The 26,104-nt window shown below is 44.4% G+C and overlaps 1 protein-coding gene across 8 annotated transcripts in view; it reads left to right on the plus strand.

Moving 5' to 3' along the window:
• ADGRB2 (adhesion G protein-coupled receptor B2) overlaps positions 1-26,104 on the plus strand; it is a 1,096,893-nt gene that overhangs the window by 578,077 nt on the left and 492,712 nt on the right. For all 8 annotated transcript variants that reach the window (XM_085648478.1, XM_085648471.1, XM_085648472.1 and 5 more), the window contains one exon: positions 24,499-24,663. In XM_085648478.1, coding sequence (XP_085504604.1) covers positions 24,499-24,663 — 165 coding nt within the window. The remainder of the gene's footprint in view (positions 1-24,498; positions 24,664-26,104) is intronic.

The raw sequence follows: 26,104 nt of genomic DNA on the forward strand, positions 1-26,104 counted from the left end.
TAGGAACTTATTAACTCCAGTTTGCAAGGCGTGATAAAAGGGAAATATCTAAAATTCCTATTGTTGTGTATACCTATCCCTGAATTTGAGGGGTCTTCGAATCCGCTCCTACTAAGGAAGAGTAGATGCTGACTCTGTGGCTGTAAAGAGGAAGCTCTCAATCACTTATTATGCATTTGTTCGAAACTGTTGCCCAAAAGGACTCTTTTTAATGACATCAACATAAGATCTATTTCATAGGCAATTAGATACTGTTTACCTAATAATAATCATGAGTGTGTTATTAAATTAATGAATGTTTAGATCTAACTTATAAATTAGAAACTGTGATAATTTTTTTTTTTAGCGATTTCTTTATAATTCTGTTTTAAGCACTTCATTATGATGATTGTTAAATGCTTATTTTTGTCATAATCCACGTGAATAATACAGTATTGTGTGGGAAGCCGTGGTCCTCAGGAGACATTTGTGGATGCGAATCTCCACCTTTTTGGGGGATGTCCAAGAACACTTGCTGGGCATTCCCTTTGATATCTTTCACTTTTTGGCAACAAAACACGTGCATCAATGAAGCAATAATAACAGTGCAAGGTTATGGCCGGAGCTCTAGGCCTCTCTTTACCTGCTTTGCGTTTCCATTTACAGTCCACAAAGTTAGTGACAAATCCACACACTTGCAAATGATGTTACTTCTACAACAGTTCAAATAGCTCCCTCCAGAGAGTAGAGGATTACAACCACCAGCATTCTCTTCCTATTCGTCTTCCACTCCAACCAAAAATAACTTCCTTTGACCCCTCGTGCCTGCAACACAATACGGCAGTAGGGTGCAGGTTGGCTGTGTTTCTTTCGCAATGGAAGAGGATAACTTGGAACTAGTCATCAGTTTGCCTCAAGTTATTCCCTGACATTTTCGAAGAACCCTCTTCCTCTCACTCTCATTCTTACACATACACATACAACTTGATGAAGGTATTCTCCTCCCTCTTAGCAAGATGGGTGTTGTAATGTGTTCCGCCCTCTCAGACAGGACAGTTATGTCACTCAAGACCAGTTTCTGATTCTCAAATAATGAAAGACTGAGGCTTACCTTGGACCTCAGATTCCTTAACAATTTTATTTGAGGAGGAAACGTTGAAAATGGTCATTCTTTTTCCATTACCACTGGTAAATGGTGATGAGGGTATCTCCATGTCATCGTCAAAGCATCCGCGTCTTCATGCATTTGGACAACTGTCTCTTGGAGGCAGCCTCCCCAAAAGTAAAATTCAGCCTGAAGCCAATGGTGCACCTTCAAATTATTGGAAGGATAATAGATACTCATCAGATAAGGGCATTCTGATCTCGGGGTCCATTACTCGATATAGGAGAAATTGTGACAACATTTTTTCTCATTCACATCATCTGCCAACAACAGTCACTCTGAGACTGTAAGGCCTGATGACCTTCAGTATCTTTCTTGTCAGTCATGCTCAATTATGCATGAGATTTGATTTCTTCAGTGCTTACTTCAGTATGAGTGGAACCAAATTTACAGCCATTTACAAGTCTACTCAGCGGGACGGTATGATTTTCGAGTCTCTAGTTAAGTGGAAGATTCCATTCAATCTCTTCAAATGGCCCCTATGTCACATATCACCTTAGAGATGAATGTTTCCTTACACAGCTGGGAAGGGGGTCATCTAGGCTTCCGAAGTTGAGGGTTATAATGTTATCATTATATGTGTTCCTACCTCACATTCAGGAAATTTATTTTCATGTTCCGATAATCATACACATGCTCTGCAATACTTGAACTAACAAGTTGAGTGCAGGTTCCCTTCCCCTTTGCCTGGAAGCTAGGGACAACTGGCATTGGGTCATAGACAGAACAGTTGATCTGACTGCAGCTCGTCTGATGTTAAATGAGAACAAAAAAGCAAAAGTGGACTGCTATCAACCAAACATGAATGGAAATTGTTTCCAGAGGTTCTGGACTAAATCGTTACCGCCAGCGGAATCCCCCAAATGTATCTCTTTGACACAGCTCAGAACAGAAATTCAGTCTTCACTATGCCTTCCCTTCATTCCCACAGATCCAGAAACTGCTTCAGCAAGTCTGGTTTCACAAGGCCGAGTTGAGTGCATTTTTGCACTAGGTGTCAGGGGTATCTTGATCTTCTCCAGGTTGGCGTGTTTAACCAATGGAAGCTCTTTATTTAGGAAGAGCCTCTTACACAGAACCATAGGAAGATGCTTCATTCCAATATAGGAATCCTAACTTACAAACTTGGTTCTAGATAGGGTACATTTCCTGCAGTAAGAATCTTAATGAAGTGCTTGGTTTCTTTTCTGTAGCTTATCATCCAACACGGTCCTTCCTTTCTGCACAGGGTTGAGACAGATCTTGGGATCCTTTTCAAGGGAACATGATTAATACTTTATAGTCCACCCTTTGCCTCGCAGAGAAAGGTATAGCCATTAGGAGGTAAAAGGTATAGGTTCCTAATATTTCATCTTATCGGTTCTCCCCTTTCATGAATCTATTTAAACTACCTTTCGTCTCTCAGTTTCTCATGTATCTTCAGAATACGTTTCCTCCAAGCATTTTTCTGTTGCTCAGTGAATTCTGAATTTAGTTCAAACATTTCTTATGGTTCAAGCATATGAATCCTTGCATATCAAATATTTTAACTGGACTACTTAATTTTCCCTTATTACCTGAGCTAAGCAGCTGAGGGGTATTTCAAGCCGTTAGTTTCGAAAGGATGGTTCTAATGGTGAAATACTCCTTTCTTCTTAATGTTGGTACGGAGTTTCATATGTCACAGGTGTCATCTTTCCATCCACCTCCTCAAACATTCAAGGAGGAAGAGCATTTTCATTGACTGGAGCTTCAGTGGGCATAATTCACATCATTCATAGAATGTAATCTTTCAGCGTAGATGACAATCTTCTTGTGGGTTTTTAAGGATTGCAAGGAAGCAGTTAGGAGAAACTCAATCTCTATATGGTGACCACTTAAAGTGTGATATTGGTATGAGTTAGCCAGCAAACCAGCATCACAATGCACAAGCAGTACAGCATCACAAGGCTACTCAGCTCATTTGACTATGGGAACAGCAGCCATCCCTGCTGTATAGAGAGGCATTCTCATCCAAATGATCTGCAATACAAATAAACTTTGGTTGTCATCGGAGAGGTGAGATCAGTTGCAGTTTGCTAAAACGGCTTTGCAGTTTTTCTTGGTGTAAGCCAGAATAGATCCTCAATTCTCCTCTTTATTGCTTTTGGGTGGTTTCCTCTAAGGAATCTGTTAGATTGAGTGTAGATCCATTTAAAGAACACACTACTTACTTTTGGTGACATGCTTTCTAATTAATTCACAAGGGCCCACATTTTTTAAAACCCTCCCACCTCTGTGTTACTCTTCTGTTAAAATTATACCTTGATATCTTATTGCATATAAAGTTCTCTGCTGTCCCCATGGATTGGTCCTCTACATAATGTAAATCAAAAAAAGAAGAAAAAAACTCTCCTAACTCCCTTTTTGAGGTCTGTCTGAATGTTTTTGGTTTTCTTATACTCAGTACTTTTATTTGCGGCCTTGTTGCAACTCGAAAAACATTGCCTGACTGAAGCTCTGATGACTTAACATGATTGAAATATTTTCCATACTCATTCTGGAACCCAGGTTTGGGGGAGTAGTGGGGTTTAAAGAGCATCTATATTCATCAGCCAATTTTGTTTTGTCAGAAGAAAGTAACTTGTTCTTCTGTGATGCTGGTAGCTGTGCAGATTTAAATTAAAGACAGAACAATCTTGACCCCCCTCATTGCCCGCATGATGCTGAACTTTGCTTAGTGGTCACAGTTGGGCCTATGCATGTGGAGAAAGGTGCAAGAGGTATGAATGGTTATGCTCCTGCGGTTCACATATGCCTTGGCCTTGCCTTGCCCCTCCTGGTCCCTCTGGCGACTTAGCGGTCTGTGGTCGCGGGGATCTGCGCCTTTGTATAGGGCTCATTATGACATTATTTAGCATACACAAAGCTCTTTGCATGCCGCTCGTGAGTGGATCTGGGCCTCCCATTGGTCGAGCACTGTGCACTGGCTTCCCACCTCTTGCAGCTCACCTGCCTGCTACAGGAACGCCAAATCCTCCGCAGTGGGTGGATACGGAGCGATCAGTGCTGTCCTGCGGGCATGGTCTTGACTCCCTGTACAGCGGTGGCTCACCCTTGACCTGTCCTGAAGACCCAGTGTTACAGGCCATACAGACCCCCATCTACATGTGCAAGCGCCTCTGTGGGGCAGTAACTGTCTCTGCATAGGTAGAAAGGCCATCAAATGGGAAGAATGGTTCACGGCGGGCATTCACAACCTAGACCAAGTTTTAGCGAATGAGGCCCTCAAATCCTTCGGGTAAACTACTCAAGGAGTTCAACTCTCCCCCCCCCCCCCCACCATCCGGCATGGCGATATCTCCAGCTGCAACACTGCCTTCATCGCAGCCTGGGAGCTCGACAGTGGATTTTACAGACCTCACCAGTGGTATCCTATATTTGGATATTCCGGGGAGTCACATCGGGGTTTTACGACTACCTTAACGTTCACCTATTCTTGCTCCCTCTCCTCCACAACCTGCGCACCAGATGGCAGGCCGGATTACAGGTCGAATGGGAGGATGATGACTGGTCATAAGTCTTGGAGGCTTGACAAAGGGGCACAAGAGGCCGCCTGAACTACTACCTCTTTAAGACATTGCACGACTGGCAGTGGATGCCAGTGAAGCTGCATGGAGGGAACATGTTGCCACATGCGAACTGCTGGCGGTGCCTGGCCACCCGCTGTGACCTGGTGCGCATCCTTTGAAAATGCCCATTGATCTACCCTTTGCGATGCGGTGGGGACGGTGTTGAATGAGACCCTGACACCCGTATCTCCTCTCCTCCATTCTCTTATCATCCTGCATGGCACGGGTGGCTCCCCGGACCTCTCCCACCCTGAGCGCCACCTCCTGCACACAGCTCTGGCTGCAGCCATAATCTGCAACCTTTGACCCTGGCACCCCTCCTATCCCCTCTTGCAGGAGGAATGGCTGATGGTAATGGTACAGGCGGCTGCCCATCAATAATTCATCTATAATCCCCAGAACCAGTCGGAGAATTTTTCTTTTTTCAGACGTGGGTCCTCTTCCTCTGTGGTGAGGTACATTAAACCAGGTGGATTATGAAATTGTGCCCTATCACTGCTCCAGAGATGCTGTTTCCCCTTCCTGCCTCCTTTACTAACTCCCTACATCTCTCCCTCGCTCCCCTCTTGCGTCACCACCATCCTACTTTCCTATCTATTTGACCAATCCTCTCCCCTGAGCCCCCCCAGGTCTCCATCTTCCTTCTCTCTACCTCCCTCATCATCCCCTCTCTATCACCCTATCTCTCCCCACTCCCTTCTCTTTCTCTCTATATTCCCTTTGCTTCCCCCCCCTCCCAGGTTTGTCCCCACGCCTCGGACATATCATGCTATGCCATGATTTATACCATTTCCTGTTTACGGGGCCAGTGCTCTGCATCACCCTTCTCATCAACTCATCTTATGCTGACCCTATGGGCCCTCCTTGCTTCCCCCATTCCGTCCAACCCCGCCTTAAGGGATTGCTCTCCTTCTGCTTGTAATTATTCCTGCATTACTCTTTCCTTGGTCAGCAGGGCTCATCATCTTCATGTTCCTAAGTGTGTTCTCTTCATGCTTCATGTATCATTAAATGTATTAGACTCTTTGTACAACTCCAATCTGGCTCCCCCACTTCCCGCTATCCTCTTCCTTTCCCTATATTGATTGTCTATGTCGTTCGGTGCTATGTACTTTGGAAGATGTTTCAATAAAACATTGCAACACAAAAATAAAGCCAGAACAAAGCTTTTAGGCACCAAAAAGCTAAAGGTACTTTCAGGTGTAGGGCTATGGTAGTTACTTGAATGTTAACTTGATTTCTCTGCAAGACCGTAATGGTTTGAGATTGAGTCCGGGAAATCCGAGTCTTTGGATAGCTGCTCTGAGTGGGGCAAGATTAATCAAATGTGGAAAAAGTTTCCTAGAAAAATAGGAGGCAAGTGTCTGACTGGAATGTAATTATGTGGTATTTCTATAGTACAGGGTCAAAGACTAGCATGAAGCCAATTAGTGATAGGAGAGAGGTGCCTGGTTTGTGGACTGGTAATGCATTGCAATTCTAAATTGGGTGCTTCTGATGGATATGGAAATGTTTTTCCATATCCTGGGTGCATAGAGGAAAAAGACAATCAGTCTTGTTTTCTTTTTTTACACTTTTTTGTCTGAATATTTTCTGGCTGTGGGTGTGCCGAGAACCACCAGAGATGGTGCGCTTGTTTTCAAGGTAAACTGGGAGCAGGTCCCGATGGCTTTGTAAGTGATTAGACTCGTTTCAAAGTTGGTGCGGGTCCTCAATAGTAAACCAATGGAGTGCCTTCAGGATGACAATGATGTGATCATATTTTTTTAGCCCTTCAATGGGACATGCTGCAGTGTGTAGGTTGCTGTTGGGAAGTTTCAGCGTGGAGTCTGAGAGGACATGCAACAGGGAATTACCAGCATCCAGATGTGAGAGTATGAGGGCTTGAAAAGCAGTCCTGAAGTCGCTCTCAGGAAGAAAGTTTTACATTCTTTAGAAAAGTGAGCTGGTACCAGGCAGTCTTTGTGTTTTTTTAGGTCGACCCTGGCCAGCGCATGCACTGCCGTCAGGGAGTAGGAGCCTCTACGAGGAGCTCCGAGTTTGGGGATTATCTATTTTTGCTATTTATCCCCGTTTAAACCTTCTCTCCTTTTCTGGAACCGAAGATTTCTCAAGCTGACGGCACAATAATAATAAGTGCCCGTATCAAACAAATCGGCCTCCCTACCTGCCGAGCGATGACTGCCTGAGTCCTTCTCTGCACCCTCGCCGCCCGGGACCCCCTGGGGCTGCAGGCCAGTTCCTTAGCCGTGGATGTCTGCTAGGTATCGCCGCTGAAGGGACCCAGCTCCTAAGCCGTGGGTGTCTGCCAGGCATCGCCGCTGAAGGGACGACCTCCGGCCGCGACCGTCACCAGTAGCCCGATCTCCGTGGGCATCCGTGGGCGCTATTTGCAGGGCTCCCTCCTATCCTGGACTACTGCTGCCTCCACGTCCCCCCAGTGACCGCTTCTGGGGTGAGAGGCGTCCCCGTGCCCAAGTTGAGGACGCTCGCGGTGTGCTCCTCGGACGAAGGGCGCTCCCCGGTCTGGTGATCGGAATCGGAGAAGTCACCGCACAGCACGCTAGATTCGCCGCGCAGCCACTGAGAGCCCATGCCCGGCTCCTGCAGATGCAGGTCAACAAACGGGAGCTCCCGGCGACCGCACTCCGGGACGGGCTTCTGCCGCCCCTACGATGTGTCCTGCTATGTCCTGGCCACAGTCCGCCTGAGTCAGCTTTCACCAGCCTGCCATGGCGCCAAGCCCCTGATATATCCGCCCCAGCGCGCCAGGTACGTCATTGACTAATCTAACCCCTTGAGGATCCTCACCGCGCCTGCTCCCGATTTAACCCTTTGAAGAACCCTCACCGCTCCTGCTCCGGACCGCCAGTGAGGCGGATCTGCAATTGCCCTAATTCATAGTTCACTACGGCCATCTATGTGTGTGTTGGCCCAACAACTTCTTACACAGCTCAAACTCGATTCAGAACTTCATGCCTGACCCCAAAATGGCGCCCGTTCAAGACATCCTTGACTCGCCCCACAGTGCCTGACTTTAAGATGGCGCTGCCTTACAACTTCGCTGTTCTTCTTCAATGCTCCCTAAACTAAAGTACTACACTGCAATTTAAGTATATGTTGTTACAACTAACACCTGTACAGATCATAATCCTTGTCTGAACCTTACGCCTGTCTCCAAAATAGCGACCGTCTAGACATCCTCGACTCACCCCAGAGTACCTGACCCCAGCGCTGCCTCTAAACTTTGCTGTTTTACATCAATGCTCCATTGCCGTGCCTGTAGACTCGTCTACCTATTAACCTGCGCGCAACATCCTCATATCGTTCCTAACTGCACTTGTGTCCGCTACAGTCTACTGTAACCACTCTCAACCACACTAGTGTCCTTCCTTACTCATGCTTGCTACATGAGAAACACTCCTGTGAGTCCTGCCTCCCCCACACCTGTTTACCGAGAGACATATCACATCCGCTGCCTTATTACTCTCTTGCCTACATTCCCTATCCAACATGTCTCGCCCTGTCATCTCGAGGGCTGGGGAAAACTCCTTTACTCTAGTTTACCCCCCCAACCTTTCCAAAACCGCTGCTAAATCATTCAAGCACGCCGCCCTAAAAAGCCACCCTGAGACGCTGATATCTGACCTGCGCTTCAACGCGGTCAGTGGCTCTTGCATAAATGACCTTATCTTCTACTCGAAAAAAAACGCCGCCTGGCGAAAAACCTTAACACACCTTCTGAATGTTCGCTCAACAAGAAACATTCCCTATGGCACCAAACTCACTATTATCCCCTCCTGTACCCTCTGAGCAGACCTCACCATCACCCTCTACAAAAGTGGAATAGTCCTGGTCCAAGCCTCAACCAATAACCTTAATAAATTCGCAGACCGCTTCACCCTCCTCAGAAACCACGCTCATGATACGGACAGGATAACTGACTCCCTCACCAGTAGCCCTTCGTCCTGCCAGCCTACTATGCCTAGCAACCAACATACCCCCCTATGGCCTCCACCACAGCTCATCCTTCCCCCCAGCATATCTACTGACCCTAGCCAGGGACCCTCCCCTACACTATCAAACTGGGAGCCCGGTACTCTCTCAAAGACCCCTTACTCAGCTCGATCTAGCCCTTCACCGGCCCCCAACGTGGATCATCCAAACCTCTATCGCTCGCACCTCGGCACTTCTAACAGAGTCGCCCCCAGTCCTCTGCTCACCTCCCCGCCAGCCATCCTCTATACCCGCGAGCCAGTTACACCTCCAAAGACACTAGAGTCGGCTCATGCCAACCTGTCACCTCTGCTGCCATTATATGCCACCGGCACGGTTCCTGAACCTTTGCCCCCCTCCCCGCTAACACCCCCAGCCTTTACTGATCTCGGAACTCTGCACTCCAGAGCGGCCAATCTAACCCAGAACATCCATAGCTCCATTCTGGACCTTATGAACCTCCTGCACCTTGCCGAACTCTCCCTTTCTAACTTCAAGCCACACCTACCCTCCCCCCCACAGTTAACCGAGCCTCCCAAGCACCCACTCCCACTTCCCCTGAGACATCTACGCCCGCGCAAGCAACCCTGCCGCCTTTCTGAGGAGGAATCCCGAGCTCTTGCACTCACCTACAATCCCCCCACCACCACCCCTACCCCACTGGACCTCACGGGAAACGAAATCCTAACTATCCTCCATGACCGCAACTCTGCCCAAGTCAACACTTGCCCACCTGACACGAGTCATGAACACCCCATCAGCACGGTCACCATCAACCCCAATAGGCCAGCTACCCTCCATAACAGAAATGTGGTTAAAAGCAACCTTGCGCCTATACTCCCATCCACCCAGACCCCAGACACTCCCCTAGACCCCCCACTCTCTGGTCTCTTAATCAATTGCCGATTGGCAGTTAAACATGCAGCCGATATCGCTGACCTCATCCTGAACAAAAACTTGGACCTAGCAATACTAACCGAATCTTGGCTCAATGAATACTCTTCCCCTTGCCTGGACTTATTAGTCCCCCCTAACTACAACATTGCTAGACTAGACAGGCATTCCAACAGGAAGGGTGGAGGCATCGCCTGCATCTACCGATCCTCCCTCCTGGTCACGGAACTCGGAACGGACACTACTGACTCCTGCGAATACCTCGCCCTCTCCATTTCCAGCAACGCCTTACATCTTTGCAATTTGCACATCTTTTACCACCCCCCAGGTTCTAATGACTCTTTCACCGATCACCTCCTGGAAGTCATCACATCTAAGATCTCCTCAAATTCCAAAGAGATTTTCCTTGGTGATTTGAACCTGCATTGGAATGACCCCAAAGATCCCTACGTCAACGCCATCAAAGACCTTCTAACTGACCAAGCCCTGACTCAAGACTGCTCTCTACCAATTCACTTAAAAGGAGCCACCCTTGACTGGATCATATCTAAGGTATCCTCAGTCAAGCTTATCTCCATAGACCCTTGTGACTGGTCCGACCACCACGTCATCTCCTTCATCTTACCCAGGCTCACTTAATACAAAAACACCGCAACCGGTGATTCCCAAACGCTTGATCAGAGACACCAAAAACCTTGACCTTATGAAACTGGAGGCTCGCTGCAAACTTGACCCCCCCCCCCCCCTCGAACATAATTACAGTCAGTGACCTCAATGAACATTACTCTGCGTCTATATCGAACATTCTGGACGACCTTGCCCCATTAAAATTAATAAGAACACAAATCAAAGACAGAAACCCCTGGTTCTTTGCTTCCCTCAACTCAGAAAGGAGATCCCTATGACAATCCGAAAGAATCTGGAGACAGCACCCTTCTACTGCCCACCTTAAACTTCTCCGTCAGGCAAGAAACTCCTACAACAAGCACATCCTCAACTCAAAAAAAGAATACTTCAGATCGGAATTGGGGAATGCCACGAAAAGACCCCGCAAGCTCTTTGAACTGATCAAACACCAATCAAACAAACTGGCCAAAACCCCTAAAGAATCCCCTAAGTCTCTTATATCTTCGGATGAATTCTCCTCCTTCTTCGCGGAGAAAATCGCCTCTCTAGGAATCGAACTCAGTACCGCCTCTTGCTCTCAACCCCTCATGACCAACCCCCTTTTTCTGTACTACCCTCACTGACCTCACCTAAAAACGAAGCTCGCTGGACCGACTTCTAATTCTATGACAAAGACTCCATTGCTAAAATCCTCTCTACCTTAAACCCAAATAACCGCTTCAATGACCCGCTACCATCCAGCTGCCTTGCTGCTGCCTCCCATGCCATTGTTCCTTGCTGGACTGCGATAATCAACGCCTCTCTCCAGCAGGGATCAATTCCGGACCCCTTGAAAGCCGGCCAAGTCCTCCCTATTCTAAAAAAAAAACATCGCTGGATCCTGCCTCACCTGACAATTTCAGACCCATCTCCAATATACCTTTGTTAGCCAAAGTTTTAGAGAAGTGCGTACAACACCAACTAAGTCAACACATCAACAACTTCCACCTACTCGATGACTTTCAATCTGGATTCAGACCGGGGCACAGCACGGAAACTACTATGCTCCACATCGTGGACGACGCCCTCCAAGCCCTTGACCAAGGCAAAACCTGCCTTCTAATCCTCTTAGATCTATCTTCCGCCTTCGATACGGTCAATCATGAAAAATTACTCGAACGCCTTAAACTCAGGATGGGTTTGGACGGCGTTGTCCTAGAATGGTTCAGGTCCTTCCTCCATAACCGATCTCAGAGAGAGGCAACCTATCAGCTCCCACCCCGGTCACGGTTGGAGTCCCCCAAGGTTCCACCCTGTCACCCACCCTCTTCAATCTCTACTTGGAGCCACTCACTGAAGTTCTTCACTCCGTAATATCTCCTACCATATGTACGCGGACGACACCCAAATTTACATCAATATTTCATCACTCGAGGAGATCCTCGCCCTGAACAAGACCCTGAAACTAACTGCCCAGTGGCTAGCCACTAACCAACTAAAACTCAACGCAAAGAAAACTGAATTTCTCCTGATCTCCCCCCTAAAGTCAACCCGGAGATACAGGTGTGGATCAAGGCCATCACAGCCTTAAATTGCCCGCAGACCATTGTGGACTCTGCCAAGTCACTAGGCATATTCCTTGACTGCAACCTGAACATGCGAGACCACATTAACTCAATGGCCAAATCAGCCAGATTCCACCTGAGCTACCTTTGGAAACTAAAACCCTTCATCGATGCTCCTGACTTAAAAATGGCAGTCCAAGCTCTAGTCATCTCCAGACTGGAATTTGGATGCTCCACCCTAATGGGATTACCCAAGATCTCCCTGGCACCTCTAAAAGCCTGTCTCAACGCGGCAGCCAGACTACTCACCGGCACCAGGAAATTTGATCACATCTCTCCACATTTGAAAGCTCTAAACTGGCTCCCTCTAAAGGCCAGAATACAGCTGAAATTGGCATGCATCACACACAAGGCCCTATACGCAAACTCCCCTGCATACCTGGCACAGAAACTTGTGTTATCTGGAGGAAACAGGAACTCCCGATCCGCCAGAAATCTCCTGCTCCGACCTGCCCATCTTCGTAAAAAAAGAACCTACAACAGGGCATTCTCCGGGGCAGCGCCAAGAATTTGGAACTCCTTCCTGTCCGACATCAGAAGAATCCCCTCTCTAGCACGCTTCGAAAAGGAGGCCAAAGCCTTCCTCATGGGTAAATTCCTGGTCTAAGGCCTTCTCTCAGCCACCATGATATGCCTGTTGAATCTAAGACTATTGCTTCTTCCACAGTTCACCAACCTCACACCGCCGAGAACACGTGGGGCTACGGTTTTCACCGACTCTAACCATAACTGTAACCTCACATTTGGGTCCCCTTTTGCCACTATTCTCCCTGCAAACCTTCCCCGCCCTATATATTTCTGCTCTTGAGACTTTTCTGTTTTTCTATTGTTTTCCTCTGTTAACCATGTAAAGCGCTCTGATACCCTCACGGGTCAAGTTCGCGCTCTATAAAACATTAAAATAAATAAATAAAATGCAGTAGTGGAGTATGGACTTGATGCCCGCCCACTCTCTGCTCATATTTTTAACTGGCTTGTGTCATTGTCTTTCCTAAACGCTGTCTTGCGATTCATTATTATGCTTTTTCGTCCCTCCTTAGTACCGCCTTGTCAGCATTTGTTACCTCCCATAACAACTGGACGTTTTACTTCTCTTGTATCGGTCTGCTTTATCTTGGCTGTGAGCACTATTTTATTAAATGATTTGGCCCTATTCCACCTACTAACTCGCAGCACGCCACCCGCTTTTATTTTATTTACTATTGGTGGGCAAGCGTGTTTTGTGTTTATTTATTTTAACAGTGGAGTCCTCTTTAAGTATAGCGGTCACACTTACTTATTTATTAATTTATTACCTTTTTTTTGTTTACTAGCGTCCATGCGGCGCTTTCACATTCATGAAGGCCGCGCGATTTTCTGTAGACAAGCCGCGGTTATAGAAAGATGTGCGGCCAGCATTAAAGTGAAAGTGCGCCATGGGCGCTTTTACCCCCCAAAAAAACATCTGTTTGTCAACTTGACAAACATGCTTTTTTTTTGGTCAAAGCCCCCATGCCGCGGTTTCACTTTAATGTCGGCCAAGCCCCTTTCTTTAGACGCGGCTTGTCTAAAGAAAGGGGCGTGCCCTTCATGAATGTGAAAGCGCCACATGGGCGCTAGTGATGCGATAAGTCTCGCATTTGCGAGAGTTCAAGCTATTGCATTGCCAATAGCTTAAACTCTCGTCAATGCGAGACCTATTGCATTGCAAATGCTTGTTTTTTAATTGAGCTCCTTGAGGGTGAGGTTGGTGTCCAGTGTGAATTCAGATGACTTGGCATTAAGTGAAAGATAGGGTTCAAAGCTGTAAAGGTTCATGTCACGTGCCTGGTTTGCACCGTTTCTTGTTTCTTGTTTTTGGGAAATAACAGGAATTATGTCTTGAGCTTCTGGTAGGTGCTGAAGATCCAGCTCAGGATTTGAGGTGTTGGGTGCCTGAAGCAGAGGAGACTTTCAGTATATTGGTGAAATTGGATGTTGTTAGTTTTGCTGTGTGTGCAAAGCCTTCATTGTGTGCATAGCGTAGTTACAATGTCCGCGTTCAGGGCAGATAATCTGTTTCTTGCCATATTTCATTTGTGGCTGCACACTAGTTGGCAAGCATTCAGTCTGTGCTGTGTGGTTGAGAGGCGCATTCTTCTCGGTGATCATGTTCATTGCGCCACCAATGCCGTTCGTGTGAAGGAAACGTAAAGCAAAACCTAGTTCATCCCTCTTCGATTGGGTGTAACAAATATGGCGCTCATACTCAATGTTTATCTTGTATATTGAGCTCTTTTGTTTCATAGCTATGCATGGCAGATGCTGGGGCACAAGTTAGGAGTGTCAATGTCGAGAAGTAAGCATTCGTTGTTTTTGTCATTTTTAATAGCGTTTTAAACTGGGGTGGGATCAATCACATTAGAACTGTGAAAGCGCAAGTGATTGTTGGAAAGCTTGTCACATGTGAGGCTTACATTATTGAGACATATATGCTGGGGTAAAGCCAGTCTCATATCCGTTTCACCTATAAAAGACCAGTGTGGGCGGGGCAGAGTTGGTTCCTTGTCTAGCTGATGTTTCTGTGGTCTCTAGGGCTGAACCAGAGCAGGGATACCATATGGCCTGCAGACTCTTACTGAGGAATCCGGCATTGCTATGATAAAAGGGGCATGTGCCGAGGTCATGCCCTATCATCACAACTCATCTTGCAAGCATGTTGGCAGAGGACAAAGTATGCCATTAGCAAAAAAAAAACACACACAAAAAACACTCTCTGGAAAAAAAGAACTTATGATCACATTCTAACCTAATTTGTTGGTGGTGGGCATTCTAGATTTAATAATACACAGTCGCCGGGCCAACGTATCATGGCAGACAGGGTCACTTGAGCGCAGGAGTCATTGGCATGAGGTGGTTTTGGAGGTGGGGGTAGTAGACCTTTTGTGAGCAGTCTAGAGGATTTGGGGTCACAGCCCATATTTCTGAAGAAACAAAATATAAGCTGACAGTATGTCTCATAAACTACACAGTTCACTGACATTTGCGCTTTACTGGCGATTCTTACTACCTACTTACTTGCTAACCACTTTAGTTTTTAAACACTCTCATGGCAGCAAACATAACATTTTAACAGTGTCTCCTTTTCCATCCTGGTGGTGGCAGAGGGAGTGGAGCAGGGGAAGAGGAACAAGTGGAGTCAGTGGCAAAGCATTATTTAATAAATATTTGTATGCAATTAACCATTTATCAAAACACCTTCAACAATAATTTGTGTTGGTTGGAATTCTCCCAAACCTAGGCACCAGAACTTAAACAATCGGGCAAACCACTTTCCAGCTATATCTTCAGTACATCAAAAATATACAGATCAGCTAAACCTGAGTAAACCTGGAAGGTTTCAACTTCAGCTACAAATTGAGCAATGCTGGATTCTCTGTCATCACTTCAATGTCTCATGCCTGCAACTGTTTTCAAATGACCTATTTCTGTCAAATCAGAATTGTATTCTCCCCATGTGTGATCTCTTTTTTCTCTTTGTCACTTGTCTTATTAAATTTCTTGGACTATAGTTTTAGCACTCCTCTGTTTGAAATAGTTTGAGAAAATGTTTTGGCATTCATGAAGGTAGTAATTTCTGCCTTCCAAATCTTGGTGTTTTTCCTTCCAACACCGCATTGTGTATAGTTGTAAAACTTCAGATGGTCTCTTCTCATGTCCTAGGCATAACATGGCACTGAGGAAAAATAAAGGGATGGATACAATTCTTCAGTTAATCTCAGCCACCGGTACTGGTGCTGCATCCCAGTTCAACTTTTTTTTCCCACCATGCCACTTCCGACAGGGGACAGCCATATACTCAATTATCCTTGGTAAGCTCCAATAGTTAAAGTCCAGCCCAAAGTGCTAGGCCAGGTCTCCTCTGAAAGGAACCCCGTCAACCCCGGTTGTGGCCTATTAGGCCTTGTCAGTGAAGTTTAGTTTGAGTCCTGTGATACAGTGAGCAACCTTGTTTGCTACAGTACATGACCTAAGTTTAATGATTATGTCCAGATGTGGTCCCTGTGCTCACTGTGCCACAGGAGTCAAGCTATACCACACGGTCAAGCCTACATAGGCCAGAATTGCTCTGGGGTTGCTGGAGGGGACCTGATCTGGCACTTCTGGCTGGACGGTTCCTATTGGTGCAGGGCAAAGACTGTTTTGCATATGGCATGTCTCTGTCTAGAGTGGCATAATGGATGTAAAATCATGGACTGAACTGCACCCCTAGAAATATCCCGAGCAAACGTTTGAAGGACGGAGTTGGGCCCCCATATAGTAATCTACTTTTAAATAATGCAAAAGCTGGCTTTTAATTTTTCCTTTTTCCTAAATGCTTCTTGAACACTGAGTTTTTAACATATTTGTACTTTAACAAAAATACTCACTTAAAGAAACATGACACACTGCTTACCCCACTCTTTTTGTGTGGCGTGTACTTTGTTTTTATAAGTATTCATGTTTAAGAATACCTTTTCTCAACCTAACATTACCTTCCTGTGTCGAATCAGACGCAGTGTTTTCAAATTTTCAAATTAAGCATTTTAAACTTGTGTATAAATAACATACTGTAGAAGCTTGACAGTTAAAGATATATGATTCGAAGCACAATTTGTTCACAGTTGGGGAACTTTCTTTTTTGGTTGTACATTTTTCTTACAGAACAATCATAATTATTGGACAGCTTTGAAAGGGAAAGTGCACTTTTGGGATCACAACCACCTCCCATTACGTACACCGCCCTTGTATAAATGCATCACATTTTAATACCATATTTAGAGCTAGGGAACTGCTGTGTTTCCAATGGTGGATCCAAAACTAGCTCTACTGCCTGAAAGTCTTGACCCGGTTGTCCATCTGCCACTGGGTCACGGTGTTGGAAGCCCGTCCCTATTTAAGGTGGGGCATCTGCCACTGATTTTTCTCCTTTGCCCATCATGCCCTTCATAAGGGTCCTGGAAAGTACACTTTAATTTTTTTTCCCCAATAACAAACCTTATTGGAGGTGGACATACTTTTGGTACAGAGATCCCCACCTGTAAGGCAGGGTCTTCAAATGAGGTGGCTGATCAGACAAATAAAACAAATATTTCTCTGAACTTGTACATTAGAAAGTGTGAGGCAGATTGGCCCTAACAAATACAAACCACTTTTAATACTCAATTCAGTTCCACAACACAATTTGAATTTAAAATAGTTTTATTTCTACATTTTTGGTGTTTTGTTGAGGTCTCTGATGAGGCCTGCTGCTGACTTTAGATGATCTATTTGACACTAGGTAATATTTCATAACGTTTTAGACTTTGTGACCTTAATGCATCGTTTTGTCTAAATTTGAAAGCGCTTTTATTAATTTTTCCAGACAGCTCACCTCATTACCTTAGTATCATAGGAGGCTGGCACATGAGGTAATGGTCGGACCATAGGTCCTGAATATCACACCTTTATTGTTTTGATGGCAAGACCAGTGTTAATGTATTAGTTAACCATAACACCCCTACAACATTAGTTTTCTAGGGAGTTGCATTGCTTTTGTGGCTTTTGGTTTTGTACATTGGAGTATGATGTTGGTTGTGTGTATTTATGAATGTGGGTAATTTGATGTATGTTGAGGTATAATGGTGGGTGTGGTGGTTTATTATATCGGTCCATTATGTTAGCTGTGCCAATATATGATACATAGATAATATGTTGGCATATTGTGGTGGGTGTACTATAGTATGATGATAGGTGTATAGACATAAGATTCTGGGCGTGTTCATGTACGATGTGATATGTGTGACACGTTTGATGGTATGTATGTTGGTATGTGGTACTGGATAAGACAGGGGAGATGCCGCTAGTACTTTATTTCGTTTTTCTCTTTCATTTCATTTTCGTTTTTTATGCCATAATTGTTTTGCAATTAATGTGTTCTGTTTCAGCTAAACTCCTGCCCTCTCCCTCCCTACCACCCCGGCAAAGGTACTTTGTCACCCGGAATGCATCCGGATGTAAGCTAGGAAATTCACTAAGAAAACAACAGCACCGCTAGTTTCTTTTTTTACAAATAGTAAAGAAATCGTTGGAAAAACATAGTTTTGCAGGTGATTATTAACTCATAAGCCGGCTTCGACTTCATCAACAGACAGTGCACAGGGAGACTAGATTCAGGCCTCTGGCGATAGATTTCGCCACATAATAAAACAGACAAGACATGGTTTCCTCAGTCCATCACAATGTTCAGATATGAGTGTACTGTACCAGAAACATATTAGTGGGAATCTAAAGAGCAATACAGGTACATTAAACTACAATGAATACCCTAATGAAATCCAAAATCGAAAGCCATTTTTGCAGATTAAAATGCACTACATGTTTATGGTTCACCTGTCCAAGAATAAACGCGTCGCCGATTGTTACGAGCTTTAATCAATCTGCAACTGCTGGCATCGCAGGAACATTTTGCATTGTTTACCTGCATTATTCATTATTTTTAATGCATTTATATAGCCGCTCTGGAAGGATCGGTGTGAGTGATTTAGTTTGAGACATTACAAAGAACAAAGGATGCATCGAGATGGGAAGTGGATTTGAAAAACAAAGACATTTCCTTTCAGTCGAATACTTGCTGTAGAACCAGTGATCCCTTTCAAACATTTATCGTTTTGTGTCCAATTGTAGAAGCTGCTTGTAGTGTTTTAAAGTTTGTGAAACGTATTGACAAGTGTAATAAAAAGAAAAAGGCACACTTGTTTTTTAAAACCACAATCTATTGACACATTAGTTAATTAGAGCTCTACCTTATAGTACAGTACTCCTCCACAAACCCCACTAGTAAATTCTGTGTGTGTGGATGACATGTAAGGCTCCAGGAAACATTTACAAAGCTATGTATTTATTGGCTCCACAATATATGACAACCTGATGCAATATCTAGTTAACCTCCATGCGACTGTCCCATCACAGTCCTTGCATAAGTGATGGCCGACTCCTTCCGGGCAGAAATTCCACTGTTGCTTAAAAAAAGTGTTATCTTCTCCCATCCCACAAGGTGTGCACACAAGCCTACATATGCCCCCACCAGCTGGATTGTTTTTCTGTTAATTTAAAACCGTATGGCTGCATTGTCCTTCCTGTCTCCGTCCTTGAATCCTGGAAAGTGAGCGACGTTGCTGGGACTGACAGTTGGCAAAAGAGTAACTCCACATGTAGGGATCAGGGAGCTTATCAGGTCTCTAAGGGCCAGATGTATCATGCATTTTACCCGTTTGAGCCGTTGGCAGCTGGTAACATGCATTTTCCTATGCACCAACCCTATTTTGTGAGTCCGTAAGGGTTTGCGAGTCTCTTGTACTTTTTTGGTGTAGTCCCAGAAAATGGAAATGTTTCTGCCAGCAAATTAGGGCGGGCCCTGTACCCTGACGTGTGGTAGAATGCCTTCCTAGTCTCAGTAATTAATCTAGCGAGTTATGAGGGTCCCTAGGTCATGGTGGGGGACTAGTGCCCGATGTGCTCGCTCAATAGAAAGAATTTGAATAGCTGTTTTGGACGCAGAGTGCTAACAATCCACTCTACCAGAAATAGTTCAGCTGATTGACCATCCGCCTTCCCCAGGAACGCAATGAAGCGTAGATTATTCCACTGCCACCTGCATTTTGAGTCTTCAACCCTGTCCTCTAGGCGCTTTGTTGCTTTTATCAGCGTTTATATTGACTCTTTCAGCACCTGTACTTGCTGCAGTTCTGAAACATTCTCCTCCACAGCAGTTACCCTGTCCACCACTTTCTGAAGATCAGCTCGCAGGAGATAGACTTCGATTGCCACAGTGCCAATCTTTACCACTGCTTCCTCTAGCAAACACTGAATTGCATCCATAAAGTCCCCTCAGAGTTGGGGGCTGCTCCGTAGGCTCCTCATGCTTGCCCCCAGCCCTTCAGCTGTCTCTTCTGGGTGCAGCGCATGAGTATAGTTGACAATCTTGTTTGGCTGCTTTGTCTTTTCCCATGATGGCGAGCATGCTGGGGCATTATGTTGTTCAGAAATTGCACTACTTACCAGGATCACTCCCTCTCCCAGTCTGGGTGCCTTCTCTGCGCACTACGCCTTCCTGCAACAAGGCAGATCTCAGTCCACTTCTTTAGCATCGGCGGTCCCAGCAGTTGTCCCTAGTCTGGGCACTCACCATCATCGTGCCCACGTGTGTGCCAGAGGCACCAGTTCAGGGGTCTTGCGCTACTGGGCAGGCCCTGGGTCCGCATACCAAGGGCTCCCAGGCTCTACCACTCCTCCATATGCGGATGCTCAGCCTCTGTTTGTGCTCCTTCTCAGTATGGCTCATTGCCCCGTACGCTGCCTGCACCTGTGGGCACACCTCCTCTCAAGGGCCTAGGGCCCTGCCTCAGGCACAGGCATTCGCCGTCCAGGCCAGCAGACGGTTCACGGCAGAGGGCCTGCAGCAAAGTGCCAATGCCGGCGGCCTCCTTGTCCGCCCACAGCGATGTGGAGGACACCTGTTGCCTCCCTCAGGGCCCCTTCTGTGACCCCGGCCTCCCGGCAGGGCCGCTTTATTTTGCCGCTCACCACATACTGCACGTGGCTCTCAGTGTGTGACCCACATCTCGGCCGTTGCGGCCGTGGAGCTGCTGCTTCAGGTCTCAGGCCTCTGGATCCCCTGGCAACTATTTACGGGGTCAAGCCCCAGGTGGTTATGTCTCACCATAAAAGTGCCCCGTGGCGTCAACGTTATTCACCGCACCTCCCGGGTTGTCCCTCACCGCCGTCGCTTTGGGCTGCAGAGTCTCATGGCTGGCCCCCTCTGCCGCCGCTGGACTTCCTGATCAGGTACACTAGTTGCTATTTCCTGTGCAGCATTTCAGGATGTTTTACGGTGTTGGAATGCTCCGATGCCACTGGGTTTCAGCAGGATTTAGAATTGCCAACAGGAGCTCCGCGAGGAGTGTCTACTTGGTCATCTTGTTTGGCCACGGTGCCAATAAAATGATTGGTACATGTTAATGGATGCTCACAGCCCCCACCCTGAAATTCAGTGCGGTTCACAGGCGTCCTCTTTGCCATCCAGATCAGCCTACTGTTTGCTCCTGGGAAGCAATTCACACCTATTCAAATGCTAGTTCTTGACTGGGAGAAGTTTGAGAGCAAATGCACATTAGTCTCCAGGAACTTCATGCCGGGAAAAGGTAACTTTCTAAAAGTTAATTTTCCTTAATATTTATTAAAAATCAGAGTTCACTGTTGAATTGAATTCTTAATAACTATAAAAAATAGGTGTTTCATTATTTTTCTAGCTAGTCCCATTCTTGAGATATAGTGTTAAAATATGAATCTGTAATCTGGTTTTCTGCATAGGACAGCTAGGCTTGCTACAGTGAAAAATAGGTTTTGGGTGCTAGTCACTGTAAGGACATGTTAACGTTAAATTTCTATATGTCCTGCTTTAAGGGGGGGGGATTTTACCTGTCAAAAGGGGCAATTTTCACAGGTCAAGTTGCAGTGTTGAAACTGACCAGAGCCAGGCTACAGTCGTAGGCCTGAAGCCATTTTTTGCAGTGTCACTGTAGTAGATTGCACAATAGGCGCTGCAGTCCACTAGTGTCATTTAACGTACAGGCCATGGGTACATTTAGTACCATTCTAGGGACTTATATGTAATTTAAATATACCAGCTAGGAATATGCTAATTCTACCATGTTTAACGGGGGAGCACAGGGTAAATGTGCATAGAGCTTTAAAGACAGGCAAAGTATAGGCTTCAACAAAAGGTGAAAAATATGGGGTGACCATACATAAAAGATGTATTTCCTATAGCTATGTGGTACATCCTACATCTTTGATCTTTCCCTTTTTCACTAACAATCTATACAAACGTCTCATGTCGCACTAAATTGTCATATGTTTTCCCCGCTAACCCGATGAGAGCACCCCGCCTAGTGAATTATTGTTCTTTTCCAGTATCTGCAGTATCTTCACTATACTTGACAACCCATCTCCACGTGCATATGCCTCACAACTTTTTCACTCTTTTAGTCAAATTCCCTTCACTAATGTACTGTACATGTAGCTGTGCATTGCTTCCCACATCTATCCTGAACAGCTCGTGTGCCTGTCATCCTCTCCTTGCCATTAGTAAATTAAAATATTACTTTTGTTTCATTCTCATGTTATGTCTAACAGAGAAGTGCTAATCCTCATGCTTCTTTCGAAGTGTCTGCTGGGTGTGTGCTTCTGAAAGTAGATGTGTGTATACCTAAAAGATAATACTAACAAGTGTTGCCCATTCTCTAGGGCATAGGACTGCTGTAGTTTAGCTGATGAAAGCCTTCTTGTTACATTCCATTTCTAGCATGTCGAAACTGACAAATCTAATCAGAAGCGAAACATCTTTAGCCTCGCCAGGTCCATTTTCTTCTATGGTGAAAATGCGGTCAACATTTAGCTTTTATTCCCTTTTCTTTTAGGTCTGCCATTCACCTAGACATTTTGATTTTACTAAAATTATTTGTATAAATTACTTACATAAAGCGGCTTTCAGCCAGCTCTTTTCATCTATTGGTCTGTTATTGTGTCATTCTCATTTTTCTTCAGCCACTGTCTAACATCACTTAAAGTGACTGCATTGTGCTCTTACACAAGAAGCACATCCGCACATAAGGTAGTTCCCTTCAGTGCCAGTATATTGACTCAATTATTACTTTAATGTTTCTTATGTTTACGCCCTGTATTTCATGATGGTATTTTTTTTAAACAGATTATTAGAGTTTTTTAGGGTTTACCAGTAAATAGAGATAACAAAACAGAATGATGCTGGTAGGATTTTTAATTGAAGGCAACTATACTTTTTGTATGGCCCCAGCTCGTTTGCTTTCAGTGCAATTGTATGCTGTGCATATATAGACTTGTAACTATGATATTACTATTAATTTATGCAAATTTCCTATCCTGTCTATCTAGCTTTGCAACTCTATCAATCTGTCTATCTTTGCAACTATCTATCTATCTATCTATCTATCTATCTATCTATCTATCTATCTATCTATCTATCTATCTATCTATCTATCTATCTATCTATCTATCTATCTATCTATCTATCTATCTATCTATCTATCTATCTATCTATCTATCTATCTATCTATCTATCTATCTATCTGTCTATGTATCTATATATATCTATCTGTCTACCTGTGTGTCCACGTGTGTATCCATCTGTCTGTCCATCTATCTATGCAACCCTTTCTATCTTATGAACTCTCTTTTAATCTGTCTTGTCAACCCACTCTTTTAATCTATTTTGTCGATCCTCTCTAGTTGTAATAAAGGTTTACAAAAATATTGCCAAAAAAGCATTAGTAAAGGCAAGAGGATGGCAGCCAGTGCCAGATGGATTGACTTTTTAAGGTGTGGTGTTAGCTAAGACCTTTTGATTTTATCACCTAGGACTTAGATGCAAGATTTAGATCTAATTTTATTTTGTTAAAAACAATTATCAGATTAGTTTTAGTATTTTAAATAATGTAATATTTTTCAATGATGTTTCCCCAATAAGTTTGTAAACTAACTTTTTAAGAGTCAATATTGTATTTAAGTTTGGCATTATGCTATAAAAGGCTACATTTTTGTAGTACATATCTCTGTAAATTTTGTACAGTCAATATGTTTGTCCAGTGTATTTTGGTACTTTATGTCATCTAAGTAAGGTCGATATTATTGTTGATATTGTGACATACAACAAGGGAAGGTATGAAGGAAGAAGATGAGAATGAGATTCCCCATGTATTTATAATACAATAAATTGAGAGAACAGAAATGGACTGCTCAAAAGAGGTAGTAGCCATAATAATGTGCAATGTTTTGTAACGTTGAGCTAGAGGGCAATTGTTTAGACACGTGTGGGAATCCTATAACTTGGAGTGTATTTATATAAACAATGAGAAGTAGGGGTCAGTGGAGATGAGAGGGAGTCTAAGTTCAAGTACTGAATATGATTCTTCAAATAGCTGCCCTGCTTCAGAGGAACACCCCACTCTCCATCAAGGTGAAGCTCCTTGCATTGCTCAACCTCATTTAGCTAATACCCAATTTCACTTATATTCTGTTAAACAACACTGTGTATTACAGTTAATAAACACTTAGTAATGAGAAGGCACTCTGGACTTGAAACTCCCTCTCAAAACATGGCTTCCTTATTTGAGGTGCACTCCTTCTGCTGATCATATATATCCTTCAGTTTTTTATGCCCTCAGTCCTATGATGGTTTAACTCCCAACTAAATATCTTCCTTCTCACATCCCTCCATGCTCTTTTGGAACCTGATTACCAAATGGCAGTACGTTTTCTGCTGTTGACAACTCTTCTTGTCCTTTCCATTATATACTGTCTCAACTTGAATTCCTTTGTGCCGGCTTAGGGCTACTTTCATTAGTTGACAAGCCTGTTTGAAAATAAATTGCAGCCATTCTTTATTTGGCAGGTTCTTGCAGATAATGGCACTCCTCTCCTTTGTGAGTGATATTTTCAATAATGTTGGTCTTCTCTGTTAATGTTTCTTTTTTCAGTGACTGTTCGCTTGCTTTCATATTAAAATGTTTTTGTTGTGCTCTCCTTTTCTCTTCTATGGGTTCCCCCTCCCTCTCCTGGGATGTGGAAGTGGAAGGACAATGGATGGAATGGGGATCATGGAGTAGATGCTCTGTGACATGCGCAAATGGGACCCAACAGCGGATGCGAAAGTGCACTGTTGCCACCCAGGGCTGGGGGGAGTGCAAAGGACCACAGGCAGATGTCAGGGAGTGTGCAAACCCTGAATGCCCAGGTAAAAAGAAGACATCTTAAAAATGATATTCTTTTATCATTCGTAGTGTGTACATAATTGTGTGATGCAGAAGCAAAATTGTGTTTGCATGCATAAAGTGAAAGAAGATTGATATTTTGTTAAAAAAAAATACACCTAAAAGATGATAAAAGATTTTGATGATCCTTCTTGAAAGTTCTCTAGAGAAATCTGCCTTAAAGCACCTTCAGACCTATACAGACGATGATCATATAGTATATATACGCCCCACAAGGGGAACATAAACTGTATAGCCAACAGCTGAAATATGACAAAGATAGGGATAGGGCCCTCATGTTCTTAGATGTGAAAGCAACATTCAATACAAAATACCCTGCCATTTTAATGTTGAGGGGTTCTTGTAAGCAGGAGACAATCATTTAGCTTATATGTGGTGATCCACTGGTCACATCCCTTTCTCCATTGGTCTTTATCTTCTGTGTACGGCTGTTATACTGATGACACCTAGATAAGACTAGGCTTCCTGGTAAATATTAAGGATGTACCAGACTCTTTCATGATCGTTTTAGAGCTTGGTCGTTGGATGAGTCAGAGCAACTCAAGCTCTTTTCCGACAATAAACAAAGTCCTTGTATTTGGCCCTCAGACTCTTTCATGTCTCAGTTGTTTATACATATTTTTATTGCTGTGTGTTGCATCTGTTGATAGTCAAACTGCGAAAACTGTGACCCAGAGAAGATGTGCCTAATCTTCGGAACGTGCTGTCTCCAAACATTGTACAGGTCGCGTCGTAGGCGGCATCAAATGTGGCTAGTGGGATAGCACCCTCTGCCCTCATGGAATATCTTTTTTGTTTGATCAATATACCGTTAAAATTCCACTTCCCAAGCAGGCTTCCATTAGCACCATCAATCATCTGAAGAAATTCTTGTGTTAAGGATGGAGGTTCATAAATGTTCATGCAGGTCAGAGTATCCCCGTTTACCATACCAGTACCATTATATATCTTCTCTGTCTGTCTGCCCATGGTTGAAGTACATTGTAAAGCTGTTGCTTCTTAAAGATTATCGCAACTCCCCTCGAGTACAAATCCAACATATTACACATGATTGAAATCATATAGCAAAATCATTTGTTTTCCAGTAAATAGGTTTTCTCTAGCATGAGTGTATCTGGGCCATATCTCTCAGAAAAATGAGAAACTGCAACTCTTTTAATGTTATTAGAAGCCCATGTACAATCCAAGATAGAAGGTTTATCTCCCAGGTATCGTATTCCTTTGTGTATGTTTTGTACCCGTGAGTGGATCTTGTATCACAGTATCAAGATAATGGACATTCTCCACTGTGCTGTGTGTAGTGAACATTAACACTATGTGAACAGGTATTGAAACCATTGTTGTAAACTCCCCTCTACCGTTAACCCCACACCTGAATCTGAAGCATCTGTTGGTCAACATTAA

Source organism: Triturus cristatus, chromosome 3_2, assembly GCF_964204655.1.
Source record: "Triturus cristatus chromosome 3_2, aTriCri1.1, whole genome shotgun sequence".
Lineage (NCBI taxonomy): Eukaryota > Metazoa > Chordata > Amphibia > Caudata > Salamandridae > Triturus > Triturus cristatus.